Source organism: Seriola aureovittata, chromosome 2 (genome assembly GCF_021018895.1).
Source record: "Seriola aureovittata isolate HTS-2021-v1 ecotype China chromosome 2, ASM2101889v1, whole genome shotgun sequence".
Lineage (NCBI taxonomy): Eukaryota > Metazoa > Chordata > Actinopteri > Carangiformes > Carangidae > Seriola > Seriola aureovittata.
Window position 1 is genome coordinate 9,070,958 of NC_079365.1, and position 12,336 is coordinate 9,083,293.

At 41.5% G+C, this 12,336-nt stretch overlaps 1 protein-coding gene across 1 annotated transcript in view; it reads left to right on the top strand.

The window, feature by feature from the left end:
- Window positions 1–3,742: 3,742 nt before the first annotated feature.
- Window positions 3,743–12,336, top strand: part of magi1b (membrane associated guanylate kinase, WW and PDZ domain containing 1b) — a 133,075-nt gene continuing 124,481 nt past the window's right edge. The window contains exon 1 of the mRNA XM_056391656.1: window positions 3,743–4,563. Within this exon, the coding sequence (XP_056247631.1) occupies window positions 4,266–4,563 (298 nt within the window). The 5' untranslated portion in view covers window positions 3,743–4,265. The remainder of the gene's footprint in view (window positions 4,564–12,336) is intronic.

Below are 12,336 nucleotides of genomic sequence, written 5' to 3' on the forward strand. Positions count from 1 at the left end.
GAAATCTACTATATGCAATTTAGTGTCGAATTTTGACGTGATTGTGGTTTGATTCATGTGGATAAAACACAACCTGCAGCTGTGTCTGTGTACATATTCACTGTTTGTGCAAGAGAGAGAAAGACAGAGAGGACATGACAATTAAAAAATACAACGAGGCAGCAAACGCCAACAAAAACACATACAGACTGATGGATGGATGGATGGATGGATGGATGGATGGATGGATGGATGGAAAGGGAATAGGAAATTTTGGGCCCGTGGCTGTGGGTCTGCCTCTGTCGATCTGATTTGGGTGACACTGTGTGACAGGAAGCTGGCAGAGGAGCTGGGAGACTCCCCCCGCCCACTGCAGGTCACGATGGAAGAGACTGGCACTTATACACGTTCAAACAAAGACACACACACACACACACATACACATACACACACACACACACGTACACAAATCAAACCCAGTCTACAACTGAAAAACTTCCTCAGCTTTTCCCCATCCTCCCATCCACCATCAGCCCTCAATACACTACACATTGGACTTCACACTGGCATAATGTTGTTGTGAACCATTCCTAAATGCTGGGGCAGTGGGGGCCTAGAGGTTAAAGAAAAGAGCTTGTGGTCACCGGCTCAATCACCACACCAACAGGATTAAATCTGGGTGGGAAAAGTGAAAAAGCTCCTCATCAACACCACTGATACCCTCAAGCGAACCCCTTAACCCCAACTGCTCCAGTGCAGCTGCTCAGCGGCCACAGGGTCAGACTGTGTTTTTTCCTGTAAAAGAGAAGTTTCCTTTCAATCAAACTGTCCTTGATAAATAAAGGTTTAAAAAAGCTTAAATGAAGCTTGTGTATTAAACCAGAGAAAAAAACTGGAAATACATAATTAGTACAAATGCTTTGTGAGTCTCATTAAAACAGGAGTTCTGACAGATTTATCAGTGATCCTAGAGCAAGAGAAGAATTTACTCACTCCAAGTTTCCAGAAATCTAAAATCAAGAGTCTCCAGCCATGCTACCCGTTCTGTGAGGCTGCATTTAGGCACTCTGGTGCTTTCAGTTCAATGATATCATCAGCCTGGTAACATACTCAAAATGACAATGCTAACATGTATGCTAACATTTGCTAATTAGCACTAAAAACAAAGTAAAGCTGAGGCTGAGGAGAATGTCACTATAGGTTTGAAAATATTCAGTCCAAAATCAAATTACATACTGAAAAGTCAGGGGATCACCCAAGTTATTAAAGTTCATCCTGATGGGAACATGAACTTCTGCACCAAATTTCATGTCAATCCATCAAATAGTTGTTGAGATATTGGACTTGAAACTGAAATTGTCCACTTCATGGTAGTGCAGAAGTTCCATATAAAAATGGCAATCTATCCAACACTCAAGATATTTCGGTCTAAACTTGCTAGCATGCCTAAAAACAACAAAAAGCTAATTAAGGTCTGTGGGAAAACGTACTTCTGATTCTTCCTCCTTCATCAGATCATGAGATATTTATGGCAGGTATGTCCACCATCCTCTTCATCTTCACTAAGTTGTTTTCCCCTTTATCGAAGGTTCACACCATTGAAGTATATCTCCCACATGGTAAAGAGCTCTTTTGTGTCTTGTACTATTTAATAGTTTACCTCTGGTAAATGTATTTTTTATAGGATAGTTAGAAATGCAGTGTAAGTGCTGTTTAGTTTAATGGCACTCTGTAGATGAATGAAGACATTCATAATTTATGACGCTTGTGTCTTGTGTTATGTTTTAAGTACTTTCTATATTAATGTTTATTGTTCGTTACTTGCCTGCAAGGAGAGTGTCCCTAGGAGGAAACTGCATTGAGCTGAATAAATATTAAACACACATTTCATGTATGAGCCACTGATAACAGATGAAGATGAGGAAAAGTTGTAAGGTTTCAGGCTTAAAAGCTCACTATACTATTTCCTGTCCCATCCAGGCCAATGGGTTTTCTTTCTTCCCATGGGACCAAGAGTACTTTGACTGTTATTTTTAGGTTGGGAAAAGCTCATCTGCTGCTCCCTAGGTGAGAGGCCTGGCCCATCTGATCAAGCAAAGTATTCATCCTGCTGTCTTAGCTCACTGTCTGTCTAGCTGATTGTCCATCTATAACATTCTCTTTATTGTGTTGCTTTAATTATTCCTCGGTATCTATGGATTATAAACATGCTTTCCAGTTATGGTCTTTTCTCTTTATTCTCTCATTCTATTTCTGACTTTCCCCCGTCACTTGAGGAGAAGTGAAAGCAAGAGAGGGGAGTAATTGGTATAATTTCTAATGGGACTGATAATGTTCCCAAGAAGTTTTCTCTCCATGTCGCTGTGAAATTGTATCACTGGAAAAAAAAAGTTCAAGGCCTTCGGCAACTTCTTTGATTCACAAAATAAGACTCACAAACTAAGACTATAATGTAAGGGATATAACAGTTTCTGTAGAAATTTCTGTGCCAGGGGCAAACACACGCATAAACACAAAACACACACTTAGGAGTGCGTGAACAATGAGGTGAGGTTTACCACACATGAAAACATGGTGTACCACCAGTCTAACCTGAAATGCAAAAAATCCTGACAGGCAGGATCACAGGTACCCAGATCCCCAGACTGACTAGGTGAAATTAGCATTTAGGTCACAATCATCATCTCAAGCCTGTTGAAGAGAGGACTCTTTTTATTTGAGTATCAGCTCAAAATCTCAGACAAGTTTCCACAGAGAAGTAAATATTTGCAAAAGGAATAACTGACAATGTCTGAGAAAGACATTACAATACATGATTTATTTAATGACTGGATTTTAATAACATCTATAGATCAGTTTAATAGTTTGATTAAAACAAACACAAAAACACACAGGTCTCTAATTTTAGTTAAGCCAAACGCTCTTATTGAAGAGGTACAGCCAAGATAGCCCTTTCTGCTTTAAGCAGTACGCATGCGCTCATGTTAATATTGCTGCCTTCCTGTGCTCTTTGTAGGCTCCGTATTCTGAACTCCAAACCTAAAAATGTTACTATGTAACTCAAGACCACAGTGATACTGTAAATAATAACAGTGTAAACTATAGACATACATTTATACACTATACATATATAAATTTTAAATATTGCTCCATTTTAACAATCACTGTGAAAAAAACAGAAGAGACTGACAAGAAAGTATGCAAACCATGCATGGACAGACTTCATTATAGCTTTGATTTAAAATGACCACAGTTTAGCAATTAGCATATGTATTCCTATGCATTTATTGTTTACATTTCCTTGACTCCAGGGCTATGTACCATCTCATAAAATGATATGTATGTTGCCGTTTTAAGTAGCCTATAAGATGTAACCTAATAAATTTGGCATTTACAGTGTAAATGTATCCATTTCGGCCAACTGTAATAGTTAAAAAAAAATGTACCATGGTTCATTAGCATACAGCATTCAGCAATAAACATAAAAATTAAATGTATGAATTCACATGATCTGAGGTCTGAAACAATGACAATTACAAAGTTAAATGCTATCATATGACAGCCTACACTACTGTACACGTTATATTTCAAAATGTTGGAGATTAACTAACATTTAAATTGCACTTATACTAATATTTCCATATCATAACATACAATATAGCCATTTTGGTGATGGGTAATATACGTGACCCCATCTGGAACTCAATATTTCCGACAGTACCTGAATGCAGCACGAACAGCAACACATTAGCGCCACGGCAGAGCCCAGAGTGGGAATGAGATTCAACTAAATACACCAGAGCGTCGTACCTGGTTAAAGGAGCAGGGGACAGTGACAGCTGTCGATAAAGTCAGCAGTCGGACACGGAGAGGAGAGAGTACGGCCGCCGTGAAGTGGACACAAGAAAGAGACACCACTGAAAGCGAGTTTATAAGAGCAGGGAGAATTTAATAAGTGGAGACGAGACGTGAGTGGGACCGTGGCAGATGTAAGATGCCAACGATAAAGGAGGATTAAAGTGCGGGGATGGTAAAAAAAAATGATTAAACAATATTGACACAGTAAAGAGTGACTTTAGCGTGAACAGGAATGGCTTGATTTCTCACCCCGGGATAGCGGTGGGACAAAACAGTCAGAGGCGCTCATGTTTCTGTGGAAGAGAAAGAAAGTTTGCTGCGCTTCACTCGGATACAAGTCTACTTTCTGCGAGGCATTACTGCCGTGACTGTTTCTCATTCGGGTGGCAGAGCCCGCTCGATTTGGTGTCGGCTCTTAACTGTTCACAATGTCCAAACCAGCGCTCAAGAAAAACCACTGGACCTCCAGAGTGAACGAGTGCTCCGTCTCTAAAGATGCCCGTGGTGACTTGAATGTGCCACTGCGCGGCGGCGCGGAAAACGGAGAGTTCGCCTACATCGGGCAACTTAACGAGGATGCCGTGGTTTACAAAAGTGGAAAATTAAATGACGGGGAACTGCTGCTGGAGGTGGAGAACCTCTCCATCTCGGGATTACCCCTGTACGACGTACAAACAGTGATTAAGAACTGCAAAGGTCCCGTCAGGTTGAAAACTGTCAGGCAAGGTAAGGACTGGAAAAGGCAGCGACACACGCAAAACTACGTTTAATCTTTTGTCCTTTAATGTGTCTCAATTTACTGAAAGTTGGCAGGGATTGAAAAATTTATGCCAAGTCTTTTTTCGTAACAGAAGGAGGGACTTCTCACGTCGGGACACATAACATGTACAATTAAGCTTAAACATTTATGAAAATAGAAACTTTTAAATTGCTTTTGCTTCCAGTGAGGTGTAACCTTGAAGTTGGTTAAATGCTGAAATAACCTTCGCCAGGCTTAATATAGTTTTTTCGAACTGGAGAGTGGTAGCTAAAACGCCAGGAAGTGGTGGCATTGTATACAGGTCTATGAGTAAGCCCACGTTAAATTGACAGATTTTTGAATGGCATTTGGGTTGTGCTGTTCAACATAGAGAAAATGCCACCTGTCGGTTCCAGGGAGATGGAAACAACATAGGCTCACACACACTGTTTATTCAGCTTTCCTTTTTGTTCTGTCGCCATACCAACCCTTTGAAATGGCCCAACTGTTAAAAACCCTTTCCAAATAATGTGTTAGCTTAGCCATTTTAGTTTACAGTCAACACCTGAAATAATCAAATCCTGAACAGGTGTCAGTCCCATGACTTTAAATAGCTATCCTAATTAGGGCACATTTTCACTCCACTGTAGGAATACCAGGTGATACCACATGATATTACAAATAAGCAAGATATACAAATGATAAGCAAATTCTGGCTTTGCCTGGGCCTTTGTATCTGCTATCTCTACATGGTATCTGTCTAGTACTCAAACAGGCTAGACTGGTGACATTTGTCTCGCACCTAACAGGACTGGGAATATCAGGCACCTAACAGAAACTCGAACATCAGGCCAGTGTGGCTGGTCTGGCTCGTTTATGGTCAGCTTGCCTCAGCAGGGCTTGGCAGTTTGACACTGAGCCACCCTGACAGGCTCCCAGCGTGGTAAAGCAGACTGCTGAAGGGATGCTCGGAGCCAGCCTGCGCCACACTAACTTCCTGTAGAGACAGACAAAAGAGCAGCAACTCTTCAAGGACAGTTTCACATATTTATAACCTGTGAATGCCTCCAGCAAAATTGACTGGGCCTGCTTAGAGGAGGCACCATTTATTTATTTATTTATTTTTTTAGAATTGAACATCAAAAGTACTAGCACATTAATTTCAGGCCAGTATTATGATTTCTCATGGACTTCATAGGAAAACATGGTGCAGCTCTGACAATACCGGAGGTATATAAAAGATAAATACAGTCTCTACATTTGCCTAATTTGTTTAGAACAATACTGAGCAGTTGTGTGCTCTGAAGTGCAGCTTTTCACACCGCGCCAGCATATAGCACTGACTAGTCCCTCTTTTCTGATTGAAAGTTTGTTAACCAGTAGAATCACCCGCTGTAATCTCTCCATGGGACAAAATCCTTACAACTTTATGAAATATTTCTTCAAATTTTGTTTATAGCAAATTAAATGTAATGCAGTTGGAAATATTTTGTATCTTAACAGCCTTAATTAAGTGCAAGCACAAAAAGAATGAGGGAATGTAAAGGTCCTGAACACAGGTGTTTTCACTTAACCGCTAATTGGACTTCTGCTCAGGTTGAGTGGCACAGTCATTAAGTGATTCCACTGAACTCAATAGTGCTTTTTCACTGCAGACATTTTGACTTGTCATAGCAGGAAAAGCACAGGTTTTGATAATGACATTAAGGACGGCCCTGTTCAAGTGTTCCAGTAAGTCACGACGGTGGGGCCTAAAGTTATAAAGCACTGTTGTTAGTTGATTTAACAGGTCAAAAATATTGTTTAAACCCTCACGTTTTTGATGATTACTTTAAATTTTTAGCTTTAATTTTTGTGTTTTGAGTTCAGATTTATTTGCTTGTTTCCAAGTGATTCTTTGGGTAGCTCACCTTCTCCTATTCAGTAACTGCAGGGATAGTGTTTTCTGATGAAACTCTTGCCACAGGGGAAAAAACAGCAGTAAATAAATCATAGTGCCAAGTGGTGCACATCTTATTTTTTTGCCTGTGCTGGATTTAGAGACCTTTCTGGAATCTTTTTTTATTGTGGAAAATGTAAACAAGGAACTATTTGGTCATTTTTTTTTAGCACTCTTGTCTTATGAATACTTTCAAGGGAAACACCTGTGCAAATTCAGAATCTAGAAATTCAGTTCATGTATCATTATCCTTAGTTGACTGTGCACCCTCCCAAACTATCTGCAGTTTGAAATGACTTTAAACAAAAGGATGCAACTTCCACTTTCAGCCAATCATAAATCTCAGGGCTCCCACCGAGCCCCCCCCCCCCCTTTTTTCCTTTTTTTCCCCAGTACCCATCTGGGGATGTCGGGTGTCAGAGCCATACAATGTCACATGATCAGATTCCATTTCAAGCTTTTAATAATTCACGCTGTCTGGGAATTTCCCTCTCTAATCAGCCTTAATTGGGAAAATATGCTTGGCAACAAGGGCCATCTGTAAAATCTAAGTGACCTAATTTTACCCAAAGCTTGTGTCATTTTCTCACTTTAATCAAATGAGATGTGAGGAGAGGTACTGCTGCGATCGGCTCGCTGATATTCAGGAAGGCTTACGGAGCATAAGGAGACGTGTTGAGAAGTGTCAGGTCAAGACCTTCAGCAATCAACTCAGACCTGTTAGCGGAGGGGCATTGCTAGACGGAGCTGATAACACGCTCAAACCAGTGCTACTGCAGAGATTGTAATGTTTGCTTTTGATATCAGTGAAAAAGAACAACACACAGACTCACACACACACACACACACACACACACATGTTTACACTGCAGAACACACACCTTTTAGCCCAAGCCAGGAGAAGTCCACTTCAGTGTGAATTGTTTGGGCAGAAGCTGTGGGAAAATGTTTTAAAGGACCATTACATACAAACACTGACATGCACTCACACTCCTCACACTTTTAAACAAGCAGGTCCTCCCAATGCAGTTTAATGTTTAATGCTCATACATACACAAAGATGAGCTATAATGACAAAGATAGTATGCCGTGTTTGCAAACAGAAATTCCCATTATGATAAGACTTGTCAATCTGATAAACCCCTGGAACTTCTTTATGGATTATCTTCATAAGACGATGACCTACTGCTCCACATATGCAAAACGATCGCTGGCTAACACGGTGGATAACACATGCATGAACACATGCTTGTGCAAACACACAATCGCAACAGAGAGGTTTCAGATTGAGAGCAGATTAGTGTCATGCTCTCTGCTGTGTTAGCACACATGTTGGCTGTGTTAATAATCAGGGAAATTTCTATGATTGTGTGTGTGTGTGTGTGTGTGTGTGTGTGTGTGTGTGTGTGTGTGTGTGTGTGTGTGTGTGCGCGCGCGCATTTAAGGTCTGTATATTTTCATGCAGACAGAAACACAGGTAGTGTTACGTTTCGAAGTTTAAGATATGAATTGTATTTAAGTTTAAGCTTTAGGGTAAGGTGTGTATTGGTAATGTCAGGTTCTAGGGATTGAAGCCAGCGACGGTCATTACAAGCAGTGCAACACAAATGTGTGTGTGTATGATTGTGTGTGTTATGTGGACATGAAAAATGGCACAGTGGCCAAGAGTTCATGGGTTTCCCCAGGCAGGAGGTGTGCTGTGTGTGAGTCCCCCGAGTCAACAGGATTTGCTGCATGTGACCATGCTATCTCACGCACGCACGCACGCACACACACACACACACACACACACACATTAGAAATTTGAATCCTCTTCACGTAAAACCAACCACCGCTCTCTCTCTCTGACCAATCAGAAATCGGGGTGCTACAGCTTCGGAGGAGTGTATTTCTTTCCTGGCTGCATTATATTATAGAGCTGGTGTGATGAATGAGGCCTTGCTAGCTATAAATTTTTAGAAGCAGAAAATATTCTCATTTTCATGTGGCAGAGTGAGTTGCTAACTAGGGCCCTGCTCAAATTTACAACACTGTGTTACTGCGTTAACTCCAGGCTCCATGTGTGTATGTTTGAGTGTTTCTGGCAGAGATTGCATATGGAAGTGTTTATTTCCTTTCTCTCAGCAGGAAGTTGGACACCCCTCCTCGCGCCAACCATTCTTCCACCTTTGTATTCTCTGACAGCCGGTGGAACTACTTCACTTCCTCCCGTATAGCCTGGCTTTAGGAAAAAGACCTCTGGCTTCAATTTCAGGGTGTGTGTTTATATCTGTGCAAGTCTGTGTGTGTGTATGTACGTGTGTATGTACGTGTGTATGTACGTGTGTATGTACGTGTGTGTGTGTGGGGGTGTGGGGGGGGGGGGAGAGTCACATGTGGACAGTATAAGCTACTTTGAGCTGAATTTGTGTATATGTGTGTCGGTTCTCCGCTTAAGCTCTGCATTTAAATACACTGGAGGGACACTCAGTTACCAGCTAAATAGACCATGAAATGCTGTCTCACTAATGCAGCGCTTTTTGTAATCCCACTAAAGAGGTGCATATGCACATGTGCGCAGTCTTTCCTCTTGTTTACGGAAGAATCGTCTTTCTTTTCCTAATTAGCTCAAGTGTGGGCTGTAGTATCGAGTGTGAATGGGAATTGGTCACACTTGGCACTTGCAGTTACACACTCTGTCAGAGGAAGAGAAAGGCCAACTAATTTACGATAGTGATTTCAGTTTAGGCGGGGGAAGCAGTCAGGCAGTTCCCTTTGCTTTCCTTTGAAGACTGCTCTTGTCCAGTCTCTTCAAATGGTGGGTGTGCACAGTAGAGGTGTGTGTACGTCTGTGGAACGCGTCAGGATTTAGACATTTGACAAAAGTTGCCGAAGAGAGTGAATAGCAAGGAACATCAGGACCAAAGAGACACACTTTTCACATGATGTTATGATTTGCTGTTTTTATGAATAAAGTCAAAGCATCTGCATAGTTCCTAAAGGCAGCTGTTGCTTTTATAGCTGTTGTAGCCATTCCTCAGGAAGTAGGTGAAGAGATCACAGACAGTTTCCCCATGAGACCCTCCCAGTATATTTCAGAACCCTTCCTGAGGAAATATGTCACTATTCTCTTTTCTTTTCTCAGTGGTCAGTTCTTGAGGATTTGTAGCATGGTGTCATTTCACCGTGCTTTGCTTTTTTCCATCTGTCCGACCATGAAATGATGAGTCCCTTATGTGTGTCAGAATACACAGTGAAATCAAAACCCTAAGCTTAATATCAGACTGCTGTGATTCATTACCTAAAGTAACTGTTAACCTAGTCAAAGTGTGGGACGAGTTGATAAATCTTCCCATGAGGCCGTCTGACTGCCTGGTTAGCATAATCCCCCAGCCTGGGAGGTACGGCGATTCTCTGTTTTAGAGAAATTAGCCTCCAACCTCAAGAGTTGAACATCTTAATCAAAGGCTTTTTTGTAGAGCATTAAGATTCTGAAAATATTCATGTTGTTTCAGCCACTTAAAGAGTAACTTAATGCTAAAACCACTTTTTGAGGTAGTACATTTTGCGTACAGTCATTTTTTTTTTTTTTTTACAATATTCTGGTCGTGATCCACTGTGTTCTCTGCAGCGGAAGTTTTCTTCCTCTAAACCATCAAGAAATCTGTGAAAAATCTGATGTTCCATGGGACACCACACCCTCCATCATCCCCTCCTAGTAGCATTGCTACTACTGCAACTACTACTACCCGTAAACTATTAGCTTACACTGTTGATCAGTGTTATGGTGTTTGGGGCTACCACTCATTCCCATCCCCTGCTCTGTCTAGGGATGCACCAATCCAACCTTTTCTCTCCTGATACCTCAGCTCAGGGTGTCTGCTGATTGTGATGATCTGGTACCAGATTTCTGTGTAAAATCTGTGTACCATACTGTGTGGAACATTGGAATCATGTATAACATCAGGGATGACATAGACAAATGAACTGTATTTAATGTGGATTGTGTGGTCATATTGTGGCCAATACCCGATCTGCTTAATAAGGTCAGTATCTGGGCTGATACCAGTCTGACCTATCGCGTCAGTGCAGCTCTGAACCAGCAGGTATAAACTTTGGGGGCTGAAGTCACTGTCACTGCTTTAAATGTCTGCAGGGACAAAAAAAAAAAACATCAGAGTAAAAAGAGTTACAGATATAACTATGCTTCTATGAATTTTGAATGACAGCCAGATGTCTTACTCAGGCATTAAAATGGCGGAAAACAGCTGAAACATGTCGGTGTAGAAGGAAGAAAGTAGAGAGGAGGATGTGGAACAACAAATTGATGGATCTGTGAGGGAGGTGGGAGAGGGTGTGCAGTCTGAGTCTGGCTTTGAATGCATTTTTCGAATTTGTGAATGGGGTGTGTTCAAGCTAAAACACGGTTTTAAGTATGCTCTTTAAGATTTATAGGACCAAGAGTTTTTCAGATTCAAGGAGTAGTTACACCTGTTCAACCAGAATGACTTGCACAAAAACCTTTTTGAATGATAAATGCTGCAAATGTGAAGTTGATGAGTGATTAAATTTTGTGCTAAGACCCCAACCTGCAGTCTCATCACAAGCAGCTGACGCTCCAGAGTCTCTCTGGCAGCCTTTACTGTGCATGGAGTCCTTGAGCATGAGCAGCTCTGTTCTTTATACTGTGTGAAGTCAGGAATGGGATCATATGCATGCCTGCAGATAGTAGCGGTGTGTGTGCATGTATGTGAGCCTGTATGCGTGCCAGACAGGCTGACGTGGCCAAGTCTTTCTGTCAGCTCTGCTGCTGTTAAACCCTGATGAGATGTGGTTATGTCTGCAGCAGGCACAACTAGGCAGCAAAATGATGGAATCCGTAGTGGCTGTGGGCATTATTAGTATGACTGAGACCCAGTAGCAAGTGAATGTGCCTCACAAAATTGCTGCTAGAGTCTTGAAAAGTTAAAGGTTTTATAAGTTCCTTTTAAATCAGCAGGGACTGTACAGCACAAAGAAATGTAGTTAAATGCTTGTGCTTTTGTAACCTCATGTTTCTGTAATATTACTGTGCTGCATATTTGACTTCCTGTGTTACAAGATAGTAAAAAGACACTTAGAAGCTTACATGGAGTTAATTTGTTGTTGTTAAAGCAATCGTCAGCTTGTTATCTTTCCAGTTGTGGTTGCATCCAGAAAATCTATACTTAATCTCTCAGGCTCCTTGAGATATAAATGCCTTTCTTCCCCAGTCTGCTTCCTTCTTTTCTTTACCTTTTAATAGCGTTGTGGTTGAGGCCTTGGGCTCTGTTTACACAAATCCCATTAATGTAAAGTCAGCTTACTCACGCACATTTCGTGTGCACGCAGACAAAACAAGGGAGTATCTACTGGACATGCACACTCACATGCTACAAACTCCCGGGGTCTTCCTGCAGTGGCAATTATGCAGCACACAACAATGCCTCGCTGAGCCACACTGCCTTATTCCTCCTCCTCCTCCTCCTCCTCATCTGTTGTCACTCCATTCATCTTGTCTGCTCTCTTTATCTCTACCCTCTTAAGTCTTCATCTATTCTCTCCACACTCATTGTCGCCTGAATACGGGAGGAATTGTGATGGCTCTTATTAAGGGGCAGCCTGTTCTAACTCAGTCCCCCACCCTGTCCTTTTTCCTGCTTAGGTCTCTTTATGAAAAGAATCGCTCAACAGGTCACTTCACAGCAATTATGGCTAACAGTGTGTGGCAAAGCATTGAAGATGGCTTTATGGGGATGGTAGTCACTGTGAAGAAAGAGTGTGGTGGATTATGGGTAAAATATAATTATGGGACATAAGAGAA